Genomic DNA, 25,021 nt, shown 5'->3' with positions numbered 1-25,021 from the left:
CTGGCTTTGCTAACTAGTTTAGAAAAAGTACAGCTTCCTACCAGGCACCATGAAACATGCCACTAGCCAGCTGACAGTAGGGGAAAGATTAACTTAAGTAATGAAGTTTCAGAGACCAGCTGAAGTCGTCCCACTCAATAAATAAAGGGTTTCACTGCTCTGGGAATATACCAACTTTTATTCCCAGACCAATGTTCCCTATGCAACATAGTTTTAAAGGTTAAGAATTTAGAATTAGCTTTATTACATACTTGTTTTACATTTCACACTTAGATTCTCCGTTTGAATAGAAAGGTGGGAAACTAAAATCACAATTCAGAATTCATTGGATGGAGCTACAGTTAATTATGGAAGAGTTAACTTAATGGGGAAAAGTTGTCTTGGAAGAAAAATACAATTATATCAATATATGCAGCATTTTTCTTATGCCTGGATGTTTAATTAATATTTTTTCAAATTCTACTTCAGTAGAACTGAAGAATTTATTCTCAGTATATAATTAAGTTATGCACATACTACAACAGTGACTAATAACTGCATTTATTTAGAATGGCATTTAACGCTAACCCTCAAATCACATACTCAGAATCATTAACTGCAAAAAAAAATTCTAGATTAATTATGAGACATCACATTTACACAGGACTTACTTCACCTATACAATATCATCATGCAGAATGCATGCATGCAGTGTGGAATGCAACTGCTGCATATATCCTGCCCACATGAAACATGGAGGTAGTCTGGCACCATCTAAAGGTCTTATAATCTGAATTTAAAGGTAAAAACTTGTAATAATTACCTCCATTTAGAAGGCAATTTGCAGTTATGCTACTCTCACCATTCAGAGCACTTTTTGTGGCACTGCTTCAGGGTAAACTAAGTCATATCTCCTTGGGACTGTTACCTGACTTGATGGAATTACCTCTGAGCCCGTTTTCCCTGGCAGCGTGGGACTCCAGAACCCTGCCTTGTTGAGCCAGACAAGTTAGCCTGTCCCAACACAGATCCAGGTCTGGTCCACGCCCCCCAAAGCTGCAGACTTTAACCAAAAACTGCTCCGCAGGTCACCTATCTCCAGCACCCAGACACCCAGTTCCCAGTGGGATCCAAACCCTAAATAAATCCATTTTATTCTGTATAAAGCTTATACCAGATAAACTCAAACTGTCCGCCCTCTAGAACACTGATAGAGAGACATGCACAGCTGTTTGCTCCCCCAGGTATTACTAATAAACAAAAGTGATTTTATTAAGTATAAAAAGTAGAATTTAAGTAGTTTCAAGTAATAAACAGACAGAAGAAAGTCAGTCATCAAGCAAAATAAAGCAAAAACACGCAAGTCTAAGCCTAATATATTAAAAAACTATTTACAGGTAAAATCTCACCCTCAAAGATATTCCAATAAGCTTCTATCATAGACTAGACTCCTTCCTAGTCTGGACCCAATCCTTTCCCCTGGAGCAGTCCTTGTTAGTTCCAGTTCAGGTGGTAACTAGGGGTTTTCTCATGACTAATAGCCCGCTTTGTTCTGTTCTACCCTCTTTTACAGCTTAGGCACATGGCGGAAATCTTTTGTCTCTCTGGGTCCCCACCTCTCCTTCTAAATGGAAAAGTACCAGATTTAAGATGGATTCCCGTATCATGTGACCTGGTCACGTCCTGTGAGACCTCATTCCTCATTGCCCACGAGCTGGCCCACATGCACACAGGAAGGCCATTTACAGGTCACTGATTCTGAAAAGGGGTGGCTCTAAACATTTCGCCGCCCCAAGCACGGCGGCATGCCACGGGGGGCGCTCTGACGGTTGCCGGTCCCACGGTTCCGGTGGACCTCCCACAGGTGTGCCTGCGGAAGGTCCGCTGGTACCGCGGCTTCGGTGGACCAGCGGATCCTCCGCAGGCATGCCGCCGAAGGTTGCCTGCCTGCATGCTGCCTTCCCGGCAGCAGGCAGAGCACCCCCCGTGGCATGCCGCCCCAAGCACACGCTTGGCATGCTGGGGCCTGGAGCTGCCCCTGATTCTGAAGTACCCTTAACAGCTTCCAGTTAATGGGCTTACATCAGTTATACAAATTTATATCTTATTTTCCTAATTTCAGACATAGAAATAATACATGCACACAAATAGGATGAACACACTCAGTAGATCATAAGCTTTGTAATGATACCTTACAAGAGACCTTCCACATTAAGCATATTCCAGTTACATTATATTCACACTCATAAGCATACATCAATAAAATATGGAATGCAACATCACAATATCTTTCTTCAAAAAATTAAAAATTCTCTCCTGTTTCGATTGGCCAGTAAGACCCTGAAGAAACAAGTCTGTAGTCAGAACATTTTACCTCAGAGGTATCAGTGAGGTGTGGCCTAATTCGCTGTTAATAAAGTCCTCTTAGAAACTCGCTGTTGCTTAGATTTCCCCCTAGGTTTCCCCATCAGATTCAATTAAAAAAAAAAAAAAAGTTCACGAAAAAAGATCTTATCTCCTACTTGGAGTATGTACTGTGCCTAGTAAATACAGGCTGTAATTTTGGTTTGGCCCTCTTAAGTGTTCCTGTAATACAAATAAACAAATAAATAATGAAGTGGTCATCCTTAAAATCTTCACCAGTACTGTTTGCAAGTAATTAACATTACCACAGTATTCCTTATAACAAGACCAAGGACTATCATGAACACTGCAGTAACATTATGTACGCAAATATGTTGTTGTAGAGAGTCTAATGTGATCACTATAATTACTTACATATATAGTCAAAGTTTCAAAGTTGTTTTAAGACGGCTGACTTTTTTTCAAATAATACAATTTAACAATTGGTTACACCAACTGTTAAATTATACAAAAATTAAAGAGGGGGGAAATTACTCACCTCTAATTCTGAGTCTTTAAAGAGACCTTCATGCACGATTCTCACTCTCGTGTCTTGAGCTTCCAACATGAAGGCAAAACTAACCTAGCTCAGAGGCTTTTTGGCCTTTACAGGAAATTGTAGCAGCAGGCATCATACAGATTTTTGACACCCTGGCCAATGTACACCAACAGCTGCCTCTACACCCTTCTAGTCAATTCCTGCTCCTGAAATAACCAACTGAAATGTCTCTTATATGAACAAAAACAAAAATTTCTCAGGATAAAAACTACAATGTTCAACAGTACATCAATTCAAAAACAGCCGTTAATTTGGTGTAGGACTGTGGAATGTGAATCCTGCATATCTTCGAAGGAGAATTACAGTCAAGCGATTCTCCCTTCTTATAAATTCTTAGTATAGTTTTGGGCCAAGTTCTTTAAGGAACAAATAATAAAATATTGCATCAGGCAGTCATAAAAACATAGATCAATACCCAACAGGTAACAAGCTAACAAGAATCTATTTTTTCTATAAAAGGGAAAGAATGAGGCTTCCAAAACAAACATGACTCGAATAAAGAGCACTTCTAGGATATATGCTCATAAAAAGAAACCTTTCAAAATTTTGGCCAGCTCAAATAAGGATAGTCTCAAAACAGAGGTTAGGAAAATGCAGGCATCCCTTCTTTAGAAGGAGCTCTATGGAACAGAGTGAAATAAGATTCTACGTTGGAAGGCAAATACAAGAAATAGTACCTTGAAAAAATATGTAATGAACACTATCGTAAAACCATGAATGAAACATTCTTGAGGCTTGCAAGAAGCTGCTTTGCCTCAGATAGCATGATCCAATGAGACCCAACTGCTGGCTAGTCAAGAAAAGACAAGAGATAGAAGGCTATAGTCATTTAATCTATTGAGATTGTTGGCAAGAATGTTTACCCAAAGGAAAAAAAACACAGTTGAGAAGACCCTGAGATCTTTACTTCATTTCAAATAAAGCCACATGGACCATACTGTGGCAAATTTGTGATGAACCACCTCACTGGTATGGGCAGGCCCATATGGGAAGAATATTGACAATATGATAGGCTCATTAAGGTGTTATTCCATCACCAACTTGGAAAGGAATCTTGGATTAGCTTGCAGATCCACCTTGCTCCTGGAAAATATGCCATGTAGGGGTTGGAAAAAAATTTCTACTGCATTGGGAGATCTGATAAGCCACATACACTTTCATCATCAACTCACCAAGCGCAGGCCACTGAAATCTCTATCTTCAATGCCATCTACCATAGGATTGCTACTTGCACTCAAGGAGTTTACTATGCTTCACTAAGATGTAGGACCATTAGCACTAACTTGACAAATGATGCTTCCGACTGCTTCTAATCCTCAGCATCAAGACCAGTGATCCTACTGATACAGCCAACTCTCAGAGTCATGCATCAACATTAGTGAAAAAAGCACAGCTCTTGCACAAGAATTCTGACAGTCTTTGATGAAGGATCTTCCAGCTATGTGCTGAGGATAAGACTGTTGCTGAGGCAGCCTTAAAAACAAACCTGATGAATCTAACTAGGTCTAAGATCATACACTGCCCCAGAAGTTCCCTGAATCTGTTTCCAAGTCCTGTCTTGTGTTTTAACGGTGGCACAGTGAAAGGCAACTTCTCAAGAACCAGAGCTAATTTACCACCAATCTGAGGCAGCATTAATGCCACCTCTTCAAGAAACCTGAATTTATGATGCTGTCAGTGCACATTGCTTTGAGGTAACCTGGGGGTTGAATCTGTATCAACATCAAGTCCTGGTGCTCAGTGGAAGAGTCTGATTTGGGTTTTTGGTTCAAGGATTGATCCTTTGAAGCAATGTAAGTCCGATACTAAACAGTCCCTGGACTCCCTCTGGGGAGCTTCCAGGAAGAATTTTTTATTTCCCACAAAACGTGACTACTCTGAATGACATTTCCAGACAGATCTGCTCAATTACAATGCAGCGGACACAGCCATAATGCTCATCCATGACTAAAACGTTTCTACTGCAGGTACATTGCTTGAAACCGCTGAACTTCTTTCCTGGAGATGCAGGAAGAAAACCTAAAAAAAGAAAGCATCGCTGAAAGTGATGCATCCAAGGCTAACAAGAGATGCAGCCAAGAATCTAGAGTATGCACCAAAGCAACAAATAATCCTGTGCAGAAAGGGAAAAAAAAGGGATGACAGAAAAAGAACCAATATAGTGTGAACACAGAAAAAGCACTGAAAGAGCAGTGTACATACATATTTTAGTGACTTACTCTTCTTTATTATATTTCATTATAAACCCAGTTGTAATGGATCATAGAGCAGCAAGTGCCCATGAGAGAGAAAAATTGTTATATACTAGAGAAGAGCTACGAGTCTAGAGAAATCTAACCTCAGATTTGAAAAATAATTACAGATTACATATAGATTTATGGTAATCTTGGAAAACAGCATTTTAATCTGTACATCATGTTACACAGCGAACTAATGTGCTATTACTAGTTTATGAATATTTCTTCAGTAGCCTCAACATATTATAACTGGGACAAGGGATAGCTCAGTGGTTTGAGCACTGGTTAAACCCAGGGTTGAGAGTTCAATTCCTGAGAGGGCCATTTAGGGAACTGGGGTAAAAAAAAAATCTGTCTGAGGATTGGACCTGCTTTGAGCAGGGGGTTGGACTACATGATCTCCAGAGGTTCCTTCCAACCCTGATATTCTATGATTCCATGATTAAGGTTAAACATCCTTATTAAACGCTAGATGCTACAGTATGTTTTTTAGCTTGGAAAAGAGGAGACTAAGGGGGTATATGACAGAGGTATATAAAATCATGAGTGATGTAGAGAAAGTAAATAAGGAAAAGTTATTTACTTGTTCCCAGAATACAAGAACTAGGGGTCACCAAATAAAATTAATGGGCAGCAGGTTTAAAGCAAATAAAAGGAAGTTCTTCTTCAGACAGTGCACAGTCAACTTGTGGAACTCCTTGCCTGAGAAGGCTGTGAAGGCTAGGACTATAACAGTGTTTAAAAGAGAACTGGATAAATTCATGGAGGTTAAGTCTGTTAATGGGTATTAGCCAGCAGGGGTAAGGAAGGGTGTCTCTAGCCTCTGTTTGTCAGAGGATGGAGATGGATGACAAGAGAGATCACTTGATCATTGCCTGTTGGGTTCACTCCCTCTGGGGTACCTGGCATTGGTCACTGTCGGTAGACAGGATACTGGGCTAGATGGACCTTTGGTCTGGCCCAGTACGGCCATTCTTATGTTCTTATATGTTCTTATGTGATGCATACAGGCCAAATAAATTAGTCAGCTTGCTGAGTGGCAGATGCTTATGGAGAAAATGTGGAGATAAGGTAACAGGCACACTTTTCCCCCTTTAGCCTTACGGATACTCTCTGGTGACAATACCACCACCTTGGGTAGTTTTTGCCAGAGCAAGCAGCTGGCAGGAGGAATTCAACAGCACTGCACTATCAGGAAACAGAGCCAGTTAAGAGATACAGGACCTCTGAAGAGAGAGCCCTAACTTTCTGCTGATCCTATAGAATCTGCATGGATCCTCATAGATCTGCTAAGTTTGGAGGTGCATCCAATGGGCTTTTCTTAAGATGACAAATATGAGGACATCTCCATGAGGAAACAGTTTGAGACTTCTTCCCCTCAGATTCCCATCCCAAGAGTTAATGACTAGGGCCAAGAAGAAGAGACATTTTCAAAAAGTCAACTATTCACTTTTGCATTTCAGAAATCCTGCTGTAAGTGATTTGATGAAAGAAGAGAGGTGTAGCATAGATTGAAAAATGTAAATATCAGAGGAGAGTCTTATTTACTCACTTTAAAAGAGTTAACCATTTGCCCTTTGACACATGCCATGGAAACAAACAGATTTGGGCCATGTGATTCAACAATGTTATGTGACCTTACTTGAGCAATGTCACTCTATACAAGCAAGATGACATTATAAGAAGAGATTTAGAAAATGTATTAGAAAATTCTCAAAGTTCTCATTCGTCTGTTGAGGCCTACCTTCCACATTAGTCAGCTACTTCAGCCTATTATTCGATATGGAACACTCTCAAGAAAACAGCACTCACAGTGAACACAGACACAATGGCACAATAAATAAGAATGATAAATTTTCAGAGAAAATACAAAAAGCCAACACCAACCTAAGACAACACTTTCTATAAAAGTTACACATCTTCGAGATATTCCAAATCCAGGTACTTCGTGTGATTCAGACGCAGCATTTATATCCCTATTCTAGAGCACAAAGCTACTCTCTCATTAAGGATAAAAGGATTAAATCCAAAGGCACTATTTTAAATTTTTCTTTTACCACAAATTTGTGAAGTGTTCTGAAGTCCAAGATGGGCTTGAAGCCCCCTGACTTTTTCAGGATCAGGAAGTACCTTCACTAAAATCCTTTCCTTGTTCCTCTTGTAGTGCAGGCTTTATTAATCTGTATTTAGAGGGGAAAAAAATCTGGTTCAGAAGAAAAGAAGATGTGAAATATGGCATATCACTTCAGTCTCTGCCCTGATAGTGTTGGACTAACTACAATGTTGATTTAAGCAACTTGAGAAGAAAGGCTGAAGGAGACCAGACACTGCAGTCAAGAAATGGTATACAGATATCTTGATATACTGAAAGGGAATATTCTCTACTTCCAAAAAAAGACTTAAAAATACATGCACAGGATCCACAAGGTTCCATTTTTTCTAACTCTTGGCTAGAATAGTTATTTTAATCAATGAAGAGCATTCTCTGCTTTGTGAAAACACTTCACAGAAAGACACCTTTCAAGCTAAAGCAGTGGTACTGCAGTTCACAGGCCATTTCCATAATAAACCCAATGCAACTTATTTGTAATGGGTATCAAGAACTTGTTTCTAAGATGATGCAGCATTCCTCATTTTTGATATTATGTTCTTTGCCCTGGAAAGAGAGATATCATTTGTGAGTGTCAGAAAATGACACCTTCATAATGCAATGACTGCATTACTGTTGCAATCAGAAATAAAATAAGCTACAAAATTGTCAGAATCATAGAATCATAGAAGTGTAGGACTGCAAGGGACCTCAAGAAATCATCAAGTCCAGCCCCCAGCAACGTGGCAGGACCAAGTTAACCCAGACCCTCCGACAGGTCTGTCCATTCAACCTGTTCTCAAAACCCTCCTTTGATAAGGATTCCATAACCTCCCTTGGAAGTCTATTCCAGAATTTAACTATCCTTATAGGTAGAAAGATCTTCCTAATATTTAACGTAAACCTCCCTTGCTGCAGATTAAGCTGGTTACTTTCTTGTCCTACCTTCTGTGGGACACCATTCTCTTTATAATAGCCCTTAATATATTTGAAGACTTATTAGGTCTCCCCTCAGTTTTCTGTTGTCAAGATTAAACATGCCCCATTTTTTAATTCTGTTCTCATAGGTCAGGTTTCCAAATCTTTCTTCAATTTTGTTACTCTCTTCCGGACTCTCTCCAATTTGTCCACATCTCCCCTAACGTGTGGCCCTGAACTGGAGATATAGTACTCAAGCTGAGGCTTAATCAGTGCTAAGTACAGCAGGACAATTACCTCCCGTATCTTATATACAATACTGCTGTTAATGCACCCTAGAATGATACTGCCCTGTTCCACCCCCTCAGAACACTGATGATTCATGTTCAATTTGTGTCCAACTATAATCTTCAAATCCTTTCAGCAGTACTATAACCTAGCCAGGTATTACCAACTGTGGAGTTTTGCATTCAATTTTTCCTTTCCAAGTGAAGTATTTTGCACTTGTCTTTAGTGAATTTCATTTTGTTGAATTCAGACCAATTCTCCAATTTGTCAAGGTTGTTTTGAATTCAAAACACTACATAGAAAATCTTAAATTTTAATTCATTTGTGAAAAGTTGCAAAGTTAAACAATTTAGAACAATGCATACACTAGTTTCTACAGTGTAATTTTGAAGTTTAACAGCAGAAAGACTACTGAAAGAAACTAAGCAAATTAAGAATTCAGAACAGACTATCACTACTTCATCAAAAATAATAAGAAACCAATAATTAGAGGACAAGGATAATTATATATAACTATTTCATGTAATAATGGTTTATGATAAAAGTTTGAAAACTTTAGAATTTATTACAGTACTTGAATTCAGAAGCAAAGAGATGCACAGTCAAAATCGGATATTCACAGAGAAATACATTAATTTCTTAGAATGCTTTGAAGAACAATGAGTCACTAAAGAAGAGATATGTTTTCCTGTGGAAAAACCAAAATCAACTCTGTTTCTCAAAAATGAACCAAAAGCAAGTCTTCACAGTGATTATCTTTCTTGTTTTTATAGGTCAAAATATGTATTTTTTTCTCTATTAAGGGAACTGTTTTCTGACTTTTAATTTTGGTTGGTTTCAACAAACAAGACTGCCCCCTCACAACAAAATCCACATACATGCCCTGATCTTATTTATCACTTAGTTTTCAGTATTCCAAATAAGCTGTTAATAAAATACCAGTTACTTATGCAAATTACATAGAACAAATATGGAGGTCATGGGGCACTTAGAGTTTATTTAAAAAAACAGCAGATATGTTTGTTCATATAGTAAAAAGTACTCTTCTTATTTAAGACTTAAAAAAAACACCATCTTTGGTTTTGTTCATTTTCAATACCATTTCTGAAAGAGGGTTTGGCGTAAGAAAAAACAACAATCCAATTTCACTCATGTGCTTGATGATAAACTATCAAAATCAATACTCAGCATGAACTGTCCACCAATTTCAGTGTTAAATGAAGTAGCTAAGAAGATTATATCAGAGAAATTAAAAATGCAACTATTTAATCACAATAATTATGCTCATAAAATTCCATGATTGTCTTAATTCTAAAATATTTGAACTACTCTGATGTGATGAAGTGATCATTCAGTCCAAACCTATAACTAAATTGTCATAAAAATGCAAATACTTTCTTTTGAAATGCATACTTCTAATGGTCCCTCTCTCTCACTTGTCTGAGAATAAAATAAAAGCAATAAAAGTCAGTGAGAAGTTCTACTTTAAAACAGCTGGCAAGATATAACCCTTTTTGCAAATGTTACTGCAATCTTATCCAAAGCAAAACTCAAGCAATATTTCTATCAAAATTCAATTCCAAACCAATTTGTTATGCTAAGGAAGAAAATTATAATATTTTAATTATAAAATTAGTTTGCAAAAAAATATTTGCAAACTCATAGTGACAGGTGAGGTCCCAGAAGACTGGAGAAGGGCTAACGTAGTGCCCATCTTTAAAAAAAGAGAAAAAAGGAGGAGCCGGGGAACTACAGACTAGTCAGCCTGACTGATACCAGGAAGCTATTAGAGCAATGTATAAAACATTCAATTTGGAATACCTGGAGGATGAAGGGGTAAACGTTAGCAACCAGCATGGATTTATCAAGAACAAATCATGCCAAACCAGGTTGATTTCTTTCTTTGACAGGTAACTATTTTGGTTCATAGATGGAATGCAATGGACATAATATACCTGGACTTCAACAAGGTTTTTGACATAGTCCTACATGACATTCTAATAAGCAAGCTGGAGAAATGCGGGCTCAACAAAACTAACATTAAGTGCATACATAATTGGTTAAACAACCCCAAACAAAGAGTAACAATTAATGGAATCATGTCAGTCTGGAAGGAGGTCTCAAATAGGGTTCCACAGGGATCTATGTTCTAGGTTCAGTGTTGTTCAATATCTTTCTTAATGAACTGGATGTAGAAATATAGAGCATATTGAACAAATTTGAAGATAACACAAAGCTAGAGAGGGTTGCCAACACTTTGGAGGATAGAGCTAAGATTCAGAGGAATGTTGATAAATTGGAGAACTGGACTGTAGACGACAAAATAAAATTCAGCAAAGACAAATGTAAGGTGCTTCACTTAGGGGGGAAAAATGCACAAAAACAGAATAGGGGATAACTGGCTTGGCAGCAGCACTGCTGAGAACGATCTGCGAGTTGTGGTGGATCACAATCTCAGCATGAGTTAGCAATGCAATGCTGCTGCAAATAAGTAAGTAAATAAATAAAATAAATAAACAAATTCATTTTAGGTTGCATTAACAGAGGCCTAGCATGCAAGTTACAGGATGTGATAGTACTGTCCTACTTGATGCTGGTTAGGTCTCAGCTGGAGTCCTGTCTCCAATTTTGGTCACGAATGAAAGGATTTGGAGAAACTGTAAAGGATCCAGTGTTGAGTGACAAAGATGATCAAAAGAATGGAATGCAAGCCATACAAGCAAAATCTAAAAGGAACTGGATACAGTTAGTTTGGAAAAGAGGAGATTGATAGGGTCTTCAAATACTTGAAAGGCTGCCTTAAAAAAAGATGGGAAAAGTTATTCTCTTGTCGTTTGTGGCAAGACAAGCAGCAATGAGTTCAAACTACAGCATAGCAGATTTAGATTAAATCTCAGAAAAAACTTCCTAACTGTAAGAACAGTAGGACAATGGAACAGACTGCCTAAGGAGCTTGTGGAAGCTCCTTCTTTGGAGGTTTTCAAAAGGAGGCTGGATAACTATCTGACTTGGAAGGCTTAGACAAAATAAATCCTGCATCTTGACTGGGGGTTAGACTAGATGACCCTTGAGGTCTCTTCTAACCCTGTGATTCTTTGCAGTTTATTAACTCTGTATAGTTTATACACAACACTAGTATTCTTTTTTTTATGCTCATATTTTACATGCTAGAATATCACAATATTTAAGAAAGTCAAATGTTATTTTTATTATGCTAGTCAAAGAATTTATTCCTATACAGTTTATTTTATTCATATGTAGTTATAAGAATCATTTTATCACTTATCTCAGGGTCCATGTACAAATGTAACAAAATCTACATGGTGATCAAAATACACTCTTATTCAGAACTCCATATCCTTATGGAGACTCATGTAAACTCATCCTATACCTGAAAGACGGGCAACACAAACAGGACTTGAAATTAGACTTGCCAAATTCTCAGATTATTATGCCTCTGGGTGATGTTTTAATCTTTGTAGTTCAGCAAGACACCTAATTTTCCTATAGCACTTTCCACTGCAGGTTTCTCAGCCTTGGCTCAAGTCCTCAGCACAGGCTTTCCTTCGCATCATTTCACACTACAAGTCTCCTTTACAACTAAGTTACGCTTCTTGTGCATATATTCCTTATCACATATTACATGGATAACGTATTCTTAGCATGCATTACAATTGTGTATTCTGACAACAGTAGCAAAAAAATCTTGTCAAGTGCTTTCTTTGAAAAAGTAATAGCAACTTTACACTGACATTTTTTTCCAGAGGTAATCAGTGAGGTTGATTGACCTACTGTCCAAATGAGATCAGAATAGAGATGAGAACTGATTGGCTGAGTATCATTGTGAAAAATGACTGATGTAATATTTGAGGGCTGGGGAGGAGAAAGGTAATTAATTTCCTCAAACAAAAGTATGCCCGCTATTTGTTACTCAGGTTTGGAAACTGAACTTCTGTTGTGTCCATCTGCAGCTAGATATTGAGATAGGAGCCATAACTAAGGGTGGGGTTTTTTTTTCAATTTGGTCTTAGCAAGACAACTGACTTTGTATTTCAAGAAACAGACCTGACTGTAATTATGCATGGCTTTGTCACCTTGAGTATTGTCTAATAAAATGTGTTCTACATAGGGCTAAACCTTAAGACAACTTGAAAAATTCAGCCAGCACAGAATGTTTGCCTGCTTATTAAGAAATAGGTCTCAAATATTACATCTGTGCCCTATGACTTGCAGTGAATCATTTCATTTCTGGATAAATTTTAAGAAGCTTGGTTTAACCCTAGAAAACCTTATGTTATTTGAGAGCTAGATACGTTAGATATGTCTTCCTGTGATATTCTAACAACTTCAGTGAGATGGGGTGCCTGACCTGACAGCCCTTTCACTTCAATTCAGTGGAGAGAGGTTCCAACCTACCTAAAGACCAGTGATGGTTGACCTCCTGCCATCCTAGTAGCAGGCTCCTACATGAGAGTCCCCTGTTACCACTACTACAGGCAGGGGTTGCACTGTGGGACAGGGTTCCCCCTGTGGGTTGTGGCTCAGGCTGCAACAGCCCGGTCCTGCTGCTCTCCATTGTTAAGAAGCCCTGTGATAAAGGTTGGATGATGCAGTTCCTCATTCACCAGGCCTTGTGAATCCTGGAACTGCTTCATGTAGGACCAATTGTATAATGTTCTGTACTTTGATATATGCACATGAGATTGTTACTTCAGCATATACCACATTACATGAATGCCTGGCAGTTATGAGAGCTGAACTGACCTCTGTTTTTCCAAAAGTTCTTAATACTCACACTAAGCTACATCCCACAATACCCTACAATAGCACAACTGACCATTTGGCTTAAGCCAACAGGAAACTAGTCAATCAAAATACCTTTGTTCTATGTCTTAGCACAAGACAGCGAGGTACCCTCAAAGGCCTATACCTGGAATGCTAGTATCGAAAATAAAGATAAGGAAAGGAAGAGAACAAAAAGGAAAAGAATTGAGACAAACTAATGGCTTGGGATTGTCTGAGACCAAAGCAAGTTCAAGTAAGGATTTGATTGAGAGAGGAAAATCAAAACCAAAAATAGGTTGTAATTCAAAACCAAGTGGTTGTTTATTAATGGGGAATAAGTTGAAACTTGGGATGGGGAGGAGCACTTTTACCAACTAACAACACTATCAGAACAAGAATATACACACAACTTGAAACAATATATTTACATTCAACAACAAAAAACGAAGCAGTCTACGATCAACTGCTTACTAAAATCCAGAACAGATACACAAAACTAAGTAAACTGTGCGCACATTAACCGAATATTGTAAAATACAACAATTAACCACAATAGCAGTCAATACAACAATTTAACTTTCATATACTATATACACATCTTGGTATCAAGAAAGGGAGGGAAAAAAGGAAAGAGGCTAAACAGAGTATTTACAGCACACTCCAGGTGCAGCTGACCAGCAGTACAGACACCAAGAGCATGACGAATTGGTGGGAAAATAATCCAAAAAAGAAAGCAAATCGACACGACCTGAGCCAGCTAAATTCGGAGGAAACCCTGGCTGAAAGGGTGATCAGGCCTTTCAGCTAGCCCGCGGATACTCCTGCAGATTTCGGCGAGAGACTTAGTTTTATTCAAAGACTCTTACTCGTGTCAGCGTCTGATTGATCCCTAGCTCCTTCACCAACCACGTTCCGAGCTGGTGCCCTCTATATCAATGGGAGCTGCACCCGGCACATTACTTTTGCACACAGCCCTATGCTTCTGCACACAGTACCAACTTGACCTTTTAACTGACAGAAGGTTCAAGAACAGGCACACTGGTATTTTTGCACACTAGTCTGACCCTTAGGTGACCAGGGAAAAGAGTGGGAAAAGGCATACGGTACTATATTGTTGCACACCGCACTACAGTGTTTCACACAGTACCAATGTGACCTTTTGACTGACAATTGGCCAAACAGATGCCATGTTAGAGCATAGGCTTCAGGGTTGCGACAGGGATGTGGTCACAATGTGACATTATCCTTAAGACTGTGAACCCCTATTTCTCAAACTTTTTGAGCTGAAGTAATGGCTAAGAGAAAGGCCGTTTTCACAGACAAATGTAGAAGAGAGCAGGCAACCACAGGTTTAAAGGGGGCCTCATAAGACATATAAGTACCAAGTGGAGGTCACAAGTGAGTATCAGGCATCTGACTTGTGGAAAGATTCCCCAATTCCTTGAGAAACCACATCATTGTAGCATAAGAGAAGATGGAAAAACCCTCTATTGTATGAAGGAAAGTTATAATAGCTGTCAAGTGTACTCTAATTCTTCTTAGAGACAATCTTGTCATTTTCAGCTCTAGTATGTAATCTAATATATTGGATAATGGAGAGGATGTAGGTCAAAGATGCCTTAGGCCACACCAGTGACTGAATCTCCCCACTTTTACAGGTAGGTGTTAGGAATGGACTTTCTCCTTCTTCTATGCAGAAGCACTCTCTATGTCCTTAGAACAAGTTGTTTTCAACCCTGCAAACCATCCATCTGCCATCCCTTGAGTTAAAGAATCTTGAAGTTGAAGGATCTGAACTCCAACAAAAGTGAAAGGCAACCCCCAAGGAGTAGTGATTCAGACTGCCTCTAGAGCAGAACTGGGAGCTCTTCTTGTTCTTGGCTGTGGCAAACAAACCTATCTGCAGGACACCCCAAGAACGAAATAGGTGGCGGAGGGTAATGGGATCTAACCCACTGCTTCAGTGCAGAGGGAGGGTGATCTCACTCCCTCTGGATGGTTGATATAAATATGCATGACATGTTAGTCATGATCTTCATGTATTTGCCCCCTGATTAGTGGAAGAAAATGGAGACAAGTATTTCAGACTGCTCCGAGTTCCATTAAGTTGACGTGCAGCGTGGACCCAAGAGGTGACCACTTGCTATGACCAAGGTGCATGTCTATATGAGCTCCCCATCCCAGTAGGGATGCATCTGTTATTACTGACATTGGAGATGGCTGTGCAAAGACAACCCTTGTGCAAACACTGTGAGGGTCCTTCCACCAGTCGAGGGACTTCCATGATTGAAGCCATTGAGAGTAATTTGTTCAAACTGTGTTTGCTTGGCAAATAAACAGTTCTGAATCACCCCTGAAGTCTTGTGTGTTTTATTGAGAAGACAACCACTGAAGTATCGGAATATCAGAATTCCTTTTCTGTGAAGATGAGCAGAACTCTGCATTGAAAATGCTCTTGACCCAGAGAGAAGTATAGGAATCTTCTGCAGGAAGGGTGGATTGCTACATGAAAGTAAGTCTCTTGCAGGTCAAGGGCCAAGAACCAATCTTATTGGAATTGCCTCTGCAAGAGTTAACTCCAAACCCCACTTGTCCATAGAGATAAAGTCCCACTCCTGACAGAAATGAGAAAGATGGTTGCCAAAACAAGGGAGACATGTAAATTGTTGCAGCAGATATGAGTGAGGACGGTAACTCAGCACCTTGACCACCTCATAAAAACTGATGTTTCAAAGTTGTAGGTTGTGAGCCTGATGCCCCAGAGATAGACGGTCTTCTCTTCGGAACCGTTGGCTGTTATGCTGAGAATTCGTAATGTCTCTGGGAGAAAGGAAGCTGAGTGGGAAGAAATCTCTGCACCATCTGGGACTCACTAATTTTTTTATGTTTTTTTTATGTGCAGGGGTGTAAATTCTGAGCGAAAAGAAGATGATCTTAGAGTCTTAAGTTATGAAGGAACTCGTTTTTTTCAGCAAATAGCTTCTATCTGTCAAAAGGAAGGTAATCAACTGTATTTTGGACTTTCCTCCGAAACCCCGAGAGCTAAAGTCTTCCTTATGACTGGGATCGCCTCACAGCATGAAAGGCAGTGTTTAATATTTGGAGGACTGGGCGTGCCCTCCCAGTATTTAAGTTCTCCTAAGAGAAGAAAATAAAAGGGAAAGGACAATGGTCCTTACACTAAAACTATAATAAAATATATATATATAAATAAAAAAATTAAATATTTTAATTTTGTATTAAGTTATCGAATTCCTACAACTAACTAATATAAAGCCAACACTAAAGTACTAACACTAAACTAGCTAGTTAGAGAAGAGAAAAATACAGTTGAGGTAAACTCAATTCAGACACTGCTGAGGCTCCAATACTGGAACACACGTGAACAGAAAAAAATTTACTTAACATCTACAGGATAACAGACCATGAATAAACAGCACATTTATAATTAATACATTATTGATAAATTATAAGGCACCTGGTAACAGTCAAGAGATGTAACAACTGAATTTTAGTAAACCTCTGATACCAAGTCTTGTGATAAAGGATATAGTATTATACATGACTTTGAAACTGAGATGGAAACAAAAAAGGCCACTAGAGATTTAACTTGTCAAACAGCAGGAAGGGGGTTCAAAAGAGGATGGAGCTAGGCTGTTCTCGGTGGTAGCAGATGACAGATCAAGAAGCAATGGTCTCAAGTTGCAGTGGGGGAGGTCTAGGTTGGCTATTAGGAAACACTATTTCACTAGGAGGGTGGTGAAGCACTGGAATGGGTTACCTAGGGAGGTGGTAGAATCTATATCCTTAGAGGTTTTTAAGGCCTGACTTGACAAAACCTTGGCTGGGATGATTTAGTTGGTCCTGCTTTGAGCAGGGAATTGAACTAGACCTCCTGAGGTCTCTTCCAACCCTAATATTCTATGATTCTAAACTGGGGTTCAAATCTACCCTGCATTAGCCTACTGCACACTACGTGTCTGTGTGGACCCTGCCACTGCTCATTATAAGTTACAGAGTGCACTTTAATCTATTCCACTTTGAAATGGGAGTGGATTAAAATGCACCAGGGAAGTTTTATCGACCAGAAGAAGGGTCCACACAGAAACTTAGTGTGCAGCAGGCTTGTGCAGAGTAGATTTACACTCCAACCTGCCATGAGCTAAGTGTTCGTATAGACAAGCCGTTAGTGAAATCTAATAGGCTTTTGAGTAGTCTCCTAAAGAAAGTGATGGAAACTCCATCAGTTGGCACATTAGAAAATAAACTGGAAAAAAAAAATACTCCTCAAGCCATCTTACATTTGCATGGAAGTGGGCTATCTGACCGCCTGATTTTTTTCCCCCATCTCTAACTCCTATGATTCTCTCACTGTGGAACTAGTTTGTGGGACATGTTGAAAGAAAGAAGACTGATCAAATCAATATATAGCTAGGTTTTTATACTGTGTGCATCACTGTGGTAAATAAGCATATTACAAAAATCTAACAGAAAATACATTAAAGGATTTTTTCTTACTCTCCAGCCTCAATCAGCCTGGGTTTTTTCACATGTGCTTATTCTCTGGGGATTTTTTATTTTGGTGGCAGGAAGGAGTGGTGGGTTTTGTTTGTTTTACTGTTTTGATAAAGATAAACCAGGTAATGGGCTTTTATATTTTGATATGAAAGTAGTGAGACTTAAGCCAGTCAAAGGATCTTGCACAGTGAGTGAAATGAAATGATAAATTACATAAAAATATTCATAGTCCTTTTTACAAGTAGTTATTAGACAAGTGGTTTTCAAACTTTTTTCAATGTTGAATGGAAATTCAAATTTCCCTTTGGAAATTCAACCTATCGTCTGCAGACCCCTACCACAGATGTCTCAGACTGAAAACTGACTGAACAGAATTCAACTATAAATGTTGCATGTCCTCAGCACAGATTTGACACAGCATGAGAAAGAGCACTAAACTGTGGGCTTCTATGGTAATGACAACACTTCTGGGTTTTGATCCGTAGGCGGGGGTATTCACATACTTTTGATTGACCAGAAAAACGAAATGCCTTTTCTGAGATCTGAAACTCGTAGTCACCGTTTTTGCAGACCCTTTAGACAGTCTGTTGACCCCAGGGTCTGAGGATCACAGGTTGAAAACCACTGTACAAGACAATGGAATCTCTATAGGTCATCCCAGGAAGTATTACTGCCTTCTAAAGAAGACAGAATGTGATACAGCAACTGTCTACTCTGGGGTCCACCTTAATAATATTTTGTTGAATCAGTTGGAAGGATAAATCAGGTATCCAGAGTCGTCCAGATATGATTTAGTCTTGGAAGAAAGCTGGAGGGAAACAGCATCAATAAAGCCACACTGTTTCAACAAAGGACAACAACACAAGGAAAGGCCTGGCTTTAACTATACTGTCATATTTCTGCACTGAATAAAACTTGCATAACAAATCAGGATAAACTGGCAAGTGCTCCTCAATGAGACAGGCGACTTATGTCAGCTCAGAACTAAGAACGTATCAAGCTATGGAGGACCAGGGTCTTCTGCAGCTCCATAGGAAGTGGACTTCAGTCAATCTTTCAATGAGTTTGATTAACCAAACCATTGATTAACAAGATTTAACTGTAGCTGTCATTTAAATAACTCATAAGTTTTGCTGGGGAAGCTGATATATCTTACAAATTGTACATGTCAAGAAGGTTCCCCTACCGGTTCTAAAATGAAAAATTAAACGTGGACGCTATTTAAACTGTGCTGCAAAAACAAAAGGTTTGGTTTTGCCCTTTATTTCTTATTTATGTCTTAAATCTTGTGCTTAAAAAAACCTAACAAAACCCTAGAATTACTCAACTCAGGCACACAACTGCTCTTATCCATATGTTTCTATTACTGTTACTTTCATTCTCCTTCTATATTCCCTTTTATTTGGCTGTTTCAGATTAATCTACAGTATAACTCACTTGGAGGATGGATGGGCCCCACAACGTGTCTGTACAGCACCCATCACAATGGGCTCCAATCCTGATCAAGTATAATAATAAACGAACAACAACGTAGATTTAAAAAAAAAAAAACAATATTAATGTGTTAGAAAGATGTAGGGAAAAAAAAAAGAAAACATTCCTGCTTTGCAGTTGAAAATTTAAGGGTATAAAAGTCAGGCATTTAGCTATTGTGTTTCTCCCACAATGTTATCCTAGCCACTTTGCACATACGTATTATTTTCTATTCTTATTTTCCTTTTTAGAGGGAAATTCAGATACTGTTGTGCTATAAATGCATGTTATATTGTATAATTACTAGGCTAGCTGTAGCTGAAATAGTATTATGAGAGAAATATTTAAATTTTGTAATTTTTCAAATTGAGTGCCTTATTTTCCAATCTTAGCATTCCATTTATGCTAATTTTTAGCATGAATAAAGTGGGAAACTTCCATTGTGCAATTAAAAATGGGAAATATTTTTAATTTTGGAAAAGTCAACGTCAACTAAAACTTTACTAAAATTAATTTTAGAGCAAAATAATGTTAAAAACACCAAAGAAATTAAGTGATTAGAAGAACAGACATTGCTATATGGAAACTTTCAAATATTGCGTATTAATGCATTATTTACCTTGGCTGTATGCTCAGCTTTATAACTGTCTTGCGTGGCAGAGAATCTTGTGAGGACTGATCATCATCCTACACGGGAGAAAACTTTAAATTTATATTTCAGTGTATACAGATCAAACTAAAAATCATACATTTCAGTTTTGGAAGAACCAAGACAAAGATGCACTATCCACATCACACCAATAGTGAGTTCCAATGAAATCTAATTTATCACAATATGCAGGAAGACACTAATCCCCACCTCACCCGATCATCATCTCCAACCCCCTACTTAAGGGAAGAAGATTACGAACATACCTGTCTAAATACATTTTGATATAAAGGAAAAATGTATACTTATTCATCCAATTTGAAACCATTGTTCCCATTAAGTCATTTATTGTTATTCCCAACCTTCACACTCACTGACCCCTATACAGGTTTCTACATCAGTGTATTAGACATTCTAATCACTAATAAAACTGATGTGGTTTACAAACAGTTTCAGTACACTGAAATTAACTTTCGATTGCTGGAGGTTTACCCTTTCAAGCACTATAGCCATATCGTTTAGTTGCAGAAGCCATAGGTTTACTCTTTGTTAGAATTCAACCAACTAGTCTCTCCCTGCTCCACCACTCAAGTTTACACACACACACACACACACACACACACACACAAGGAGTGGAGGAAGGATTGTGGGGGCCTCCAGATAAATTAAGGTTTGAGAGAGTTTATGTCAATAACAGTGTAAGTTTATGTAGTAAGCACTTTCTAAAACAGATTTATTGCCTTAACTCCAGAATCTCCCTATAAAATGCTAAGACTGTTGGCCTGTCCTTGCACAAGGAGTCTTTATATAGCTCCCCCTTATGACCATGTCACCCTCTAGTAGTCACAGCCTAAAGAAGGTAAGTTTTTGTACTACTACATAAGCAGTAACATTTGTGTTACTGCTAGTAAATCATTAAGGGTTGTGGCCTACAGATCTCCATTTTGTCTTAAAAACATGAATGAATATAACAAAATAAATAAATAAAACACCTCTTCTAACACTGACTTGATAAGTTCACATCTATAGGTTATTTATACTGGGAGTAGCAGCCATTATACTTAAAAATAGTAAAATGGCTTTCTTTAGAACTCTCTAATTTCAGTTATTCAGAATATTCTCAAAGTTCATCTCTATGGCTGAAATTTTCCATGTTTGGTTTCTACCCAAAGTTATGTTCCTAAAGGTCTGAGTAAAAATTGCCTGGAAGAGATGCTCAGCTAGGATCTGTGACAACCTCTTTCTTTGCATCCCTCCACTGGCTCCCCCTTCTCTATCACACCAAATGTAAACAACGTGTCTTCATTTTGAAAGCTCTTCATGGCATATCCCCACCTATCTATCATTTCTCATTTATTATCAAACGTTGACTCCACTTCCATAACTCACACTAGCTACGTTTTCAAACAAGCACCCTTGTACCTTTTGCCATGCTGCTCCTCATGCTTCAGAGAAGCTCCTCATAAACATTCACACAGCTCCCTTATTGTTCTCCTTCAAATCACTCCTTAAAACTCTCGATTTCCCCGATGTCTACAAAAAAACTTGAAAATGGTTAGGCCATTGGTGTGGAGAGACTATGGCCTACCATGCAGAGCCAATATGGTCTCACTGTTTCCTTGTACTCCTTGTGTCTCTGTATCCATCAGTTGTCCCTTGTCTGATAAGATTATAACGGGGAAGGACCATCTTTCTGTGCTATGTTTGTAGAGTGCCTAGCACAATGGGGCTCTGGTCCACGACTAGGACTCTTACATGCTATAGTAATAACTATACTCCTATACTACATGACTATAGCGTAAGAGTAATACTGAAAACTCAGCATGAGACATGACCACAGCACAACTGCCCTGAAATATATTTCAGGGGAGGAAGCAATTATCTGAAGTAAATGTAACAGTTAACTGTTTAAATCCCTGAATGCACTCCCAGATTACATTTTCTTTCCAGCTAGTAAAAAAGCTTAATACGTATGTAATGATTTGGGGAAATCTGTGCGCACAATTTGTGAATGCTGGGTGAGATTATAAACTCTCTGTACGCATCTTTACCAAGCTGCAAACTTAATTTCAAATGTGCAGTACTTTTAGCCTTCTCTATGGTCTGTTTGCCCCCATCTTGGACTGGAATTACACAGGTGGATGGCAAAGGTCTAGTAAAAAAGAGTTATGTGCACAACCATTGAAATGTAATTGCTCTTGAGAAAAGACTGGCTCCCAACCAGGAGAGTGGTTTATCAGGGGAGAGGTTTCCTAGCTCCAGCTCAAGCCCAGATGTTTACACTGAAATTTTAAAGCCTTGCAGTACAAGCCCTCTGAGCCCAAGTCAGTTGACAAGGGTCAGCTGTGTTTTATTGTACTGTGGACATGCCCTCAGGGATCTAGAAGCAGGATTTTTCTCACGGCAGAGTAATGAGTGCCCATGAGCAGGGCTGGTGCAAGGATGTTTCGCGCCCTAGGTGAAACTTCCACCTTGCGTCCTCCCTACCCCCCGCCCTGAGGTGCCCCCCTCCGTGGCAGCTCCCCACCCTCCGCCCTGAGGTACCCCCCCCGCCCCAGCTCACCCCTACCCAGCTTCCTCCCTGGGCATGCCATGGCTGCTTCACTTCTCCCGCCTCCCAGGCCAATCAGCTTAGGCGCCGCAAGCCTGGGAGGCGGGAAAAGTGAAGCAGCCACAGTGTGCTCAGGGAGGAGGCGGGGGCAGGGGTGAGCTGGGGCAGGGAGTTTTCCCTGCGTGCTGCCCCATCCCTTACTTGCTGCAGGCAGCCCTCCCTGCGCTTCCCTGCCCTAGCTCCCTCCGCCTAAATGCCGGCAGCAACTGGGACGGCCGAAGATCCGGCCGCTGTGATCACTGCCGAAGAAAATGGCGCCCCCCAAATCCTAGCGCCCTAGGTGACTGCCTAGGTCGCCTAAATGGTTGCATCGGCCATGCCCATGAGGGTGCTCTTGATCAGTTCTGTGACAACACAGATGCTGACCAAATTAACATGTGCCTTAAAAAGTTCAAGTTATTGAAGATATGTAAAAACAAAACTGTGTTAAGTATATATGAATGAAAAAACATTTCAAGCTGTTACTTATGCACATTGCTGATTGTAGAAACATTTTCATGTATTATATTAAATTATTTAAGTGTCATATGACCACGTAACTAGAGACTGCACTATAACACTTACGTGCAAAGGCACCGAGTTAAGATGTGTATAACCTTAACTATGTTATTTTCTGTCTTTACAGTGTTTAACCAGGCAATTTTTAAATATTTCTAACAATAACAAAGGATTTTGGTATGGAATAATATAGTTTGTTAAAGACGGACACTATTCCTTTAGAATATTTCTCTTCTGAAAAGTGACTCTTCAAAAGTGACCTGCAGGAATTTTGAGCTCATTTTTTCTCAGTGGATTCCCATATCAAATTCTCTCAATTTACAAATAAAAGCATGTCTGTTCTATATTCCAACTCCGCAAATTCAGCCTGGGCTCAGATTCAAGATGGGCTCTTTCTTCCTCCTTCATTATCATAAGTAATTATGACCTACAAGTCAAGTTAGGCCTACAGTTACACTTGTGCAACCTCACTATCATCAATTTTCACAAGCAGCAGGTATAGATAATTGGATAATAGATAAAAAATTATGTTGATAATGCATAACATGAAACAGCATCCAGTATGTTCACTTTCAGCTACATAGGTTCTGCAGGGCTAACTGCAAAAAGTAGTAAAATCTATTTTTGCTGTCAAGACCCCCTGTAATTCGAACTACATATAGAGACCAAATCAGTTGAGTAAGAAGGGACCATCTTTACATAGTTAATTTTCAAAGTAGAAGTCGAACTTCTCCACATCATTCATAATCAGTCTTAAAAGATTATTCATATAAAACTTTTAAAAAATACAAAAAAGGTAAGTAGGAGAACTCACCATCTTAAGGAACGGAGCTGATGGGTTGTAGCTGTAGGTATCTTTGTCTTTTAGGATAAGAATATGAGCAGAGTCAGTGATCACTCTCTTCAAATTCATTAATGAGTGGAAAAGCCTGTTGATTGAATTTTCAATTGTTACTAGTTTTGAGATATGTTTATAAAAAGCCATTATAAGACCCTTGGAAAAAGGATACAGAAATAGCATTAATTATTAAAAGTATTGCTTTAGCTGAGTCTAATTTTTTATTCTGACCTAAATTTCCAAAAATGACTCGTTATTTTGGGTGTCCAACTTGAGATACCTTGAAAGACCCTAATTTGGAGGAAGTACTAAGCACTTGTCTCCTGAAGATTAAACCCTCACTTTACCCTGTGTCAATTTGGGCACCCAAAAATCATCACCATCCTTGCCACACTATCAGAAGCATATGGAAGAAGGCAAATGGATCTAATCATCCCTACCCTGGGCTCCAGTGGCTAGCGCTTTTGTATTTAGCTGAAATAATGCTGTTACAGCCATTATTATACCACAGAGCGTGCCTCTAGGTCAACTTCTCCATCTCCAACAAAGCAATTTTGGTTTATGTAGCCTATTACTGGGCATTCTTAAAAGATGTCCAAAATATGCCCAACTTTCTTAGGTACTACTTGCCCGGTATATAGGTGTGTCCATTTTAAGCCCTCCATTACTTTATATAATCAGTCCATTTTACTTTGGATAGTCTATGTATACAACTGTATTGAAAGCTGTTTCAAATTTGCATGGGACAGAATTACTTTTCCAGGACTCTGCTTCACAGAAGATGATAATTAAGGTCTTTATAAGCAGTCAGTGTGATGTTTTTGCTAATCATACTGGACTTCCATACTGCATAAAGTTTTTTAAATACAGCACTTGTGTTACCTATTATGGGCTTCATATCAAACACATAAACAGCAATATTGTGAATGACGCTACCCAGAAAAGCTTACTGTTGGTTTTCCCAGCTTCACCTTCCCAATGGGTGCTCCACTGTAGGTGACTCCACAGCAGTACCGCTGATGGAGGAATGGGGCTTCGGATTCGAATCTATAACGGATGCTAATACTGTGAAGCCAAATATAGCATGGGATGATGAGCATGGAAAATTGCATAATGTTTTGAAAATGTATGAGCAGATTCCCAAGTTTCTGCCCTGCATATTTCCGTAATGGGAAC

At 39.0% G+C, this 25,021-nt stretch overlaps 1 protein-coding gene across 2 annotated transcripts in view; it reads right to left on the bottom strand.

Moving 5' to 3' along the window:
* The window catches only part of MAN2A1 (mannosidase alpha class 2A member 1), a 198,672-nt gene that overhangs the window by 70,393 nt on the left and 103,258 nt on the right, over nt 1-25,021 (bottom strand). For both annotated transcript variants that reach the window (XM_032762597.2, XM_032762598.2), the window contains exons 11-12: nt 23,822-23,936; nt 19,869-19,936 (exon numbers count right to left, since the gene is read on the bottom strand). In XM_032762597.2, coding sequence (XP_032618488.1) covers nt 19,869-19,936; nt 23,822-23,936 — 183 coding nt within the window. The remainder of the gene's footprint in view (nt 1-19,868; nt 19,937-23,821; nt 23,937-25,021) is intronic.

This window comes from Chelonoidis abingdonii, chromosome 6 (assembly GCF_003597395.2).
Source record: "Chelonoidis abingdonii isolate Lonesome George chromosome 6, CheloAbing_2.0, whole genome shotgun sequence".
Classification (NCBI taxonomy): domain Eukaryota; kingdom Metazoa; phylum Chordata; order Testudines; family Testudinidae; genus Chelonoidis; species Chelonoidis abingdonii.
The sequence above is the reverse complement of the archived record's forward strand: the minus strand, read 5'-3'. Positions and strand labels throughout refer to the sequence as shown.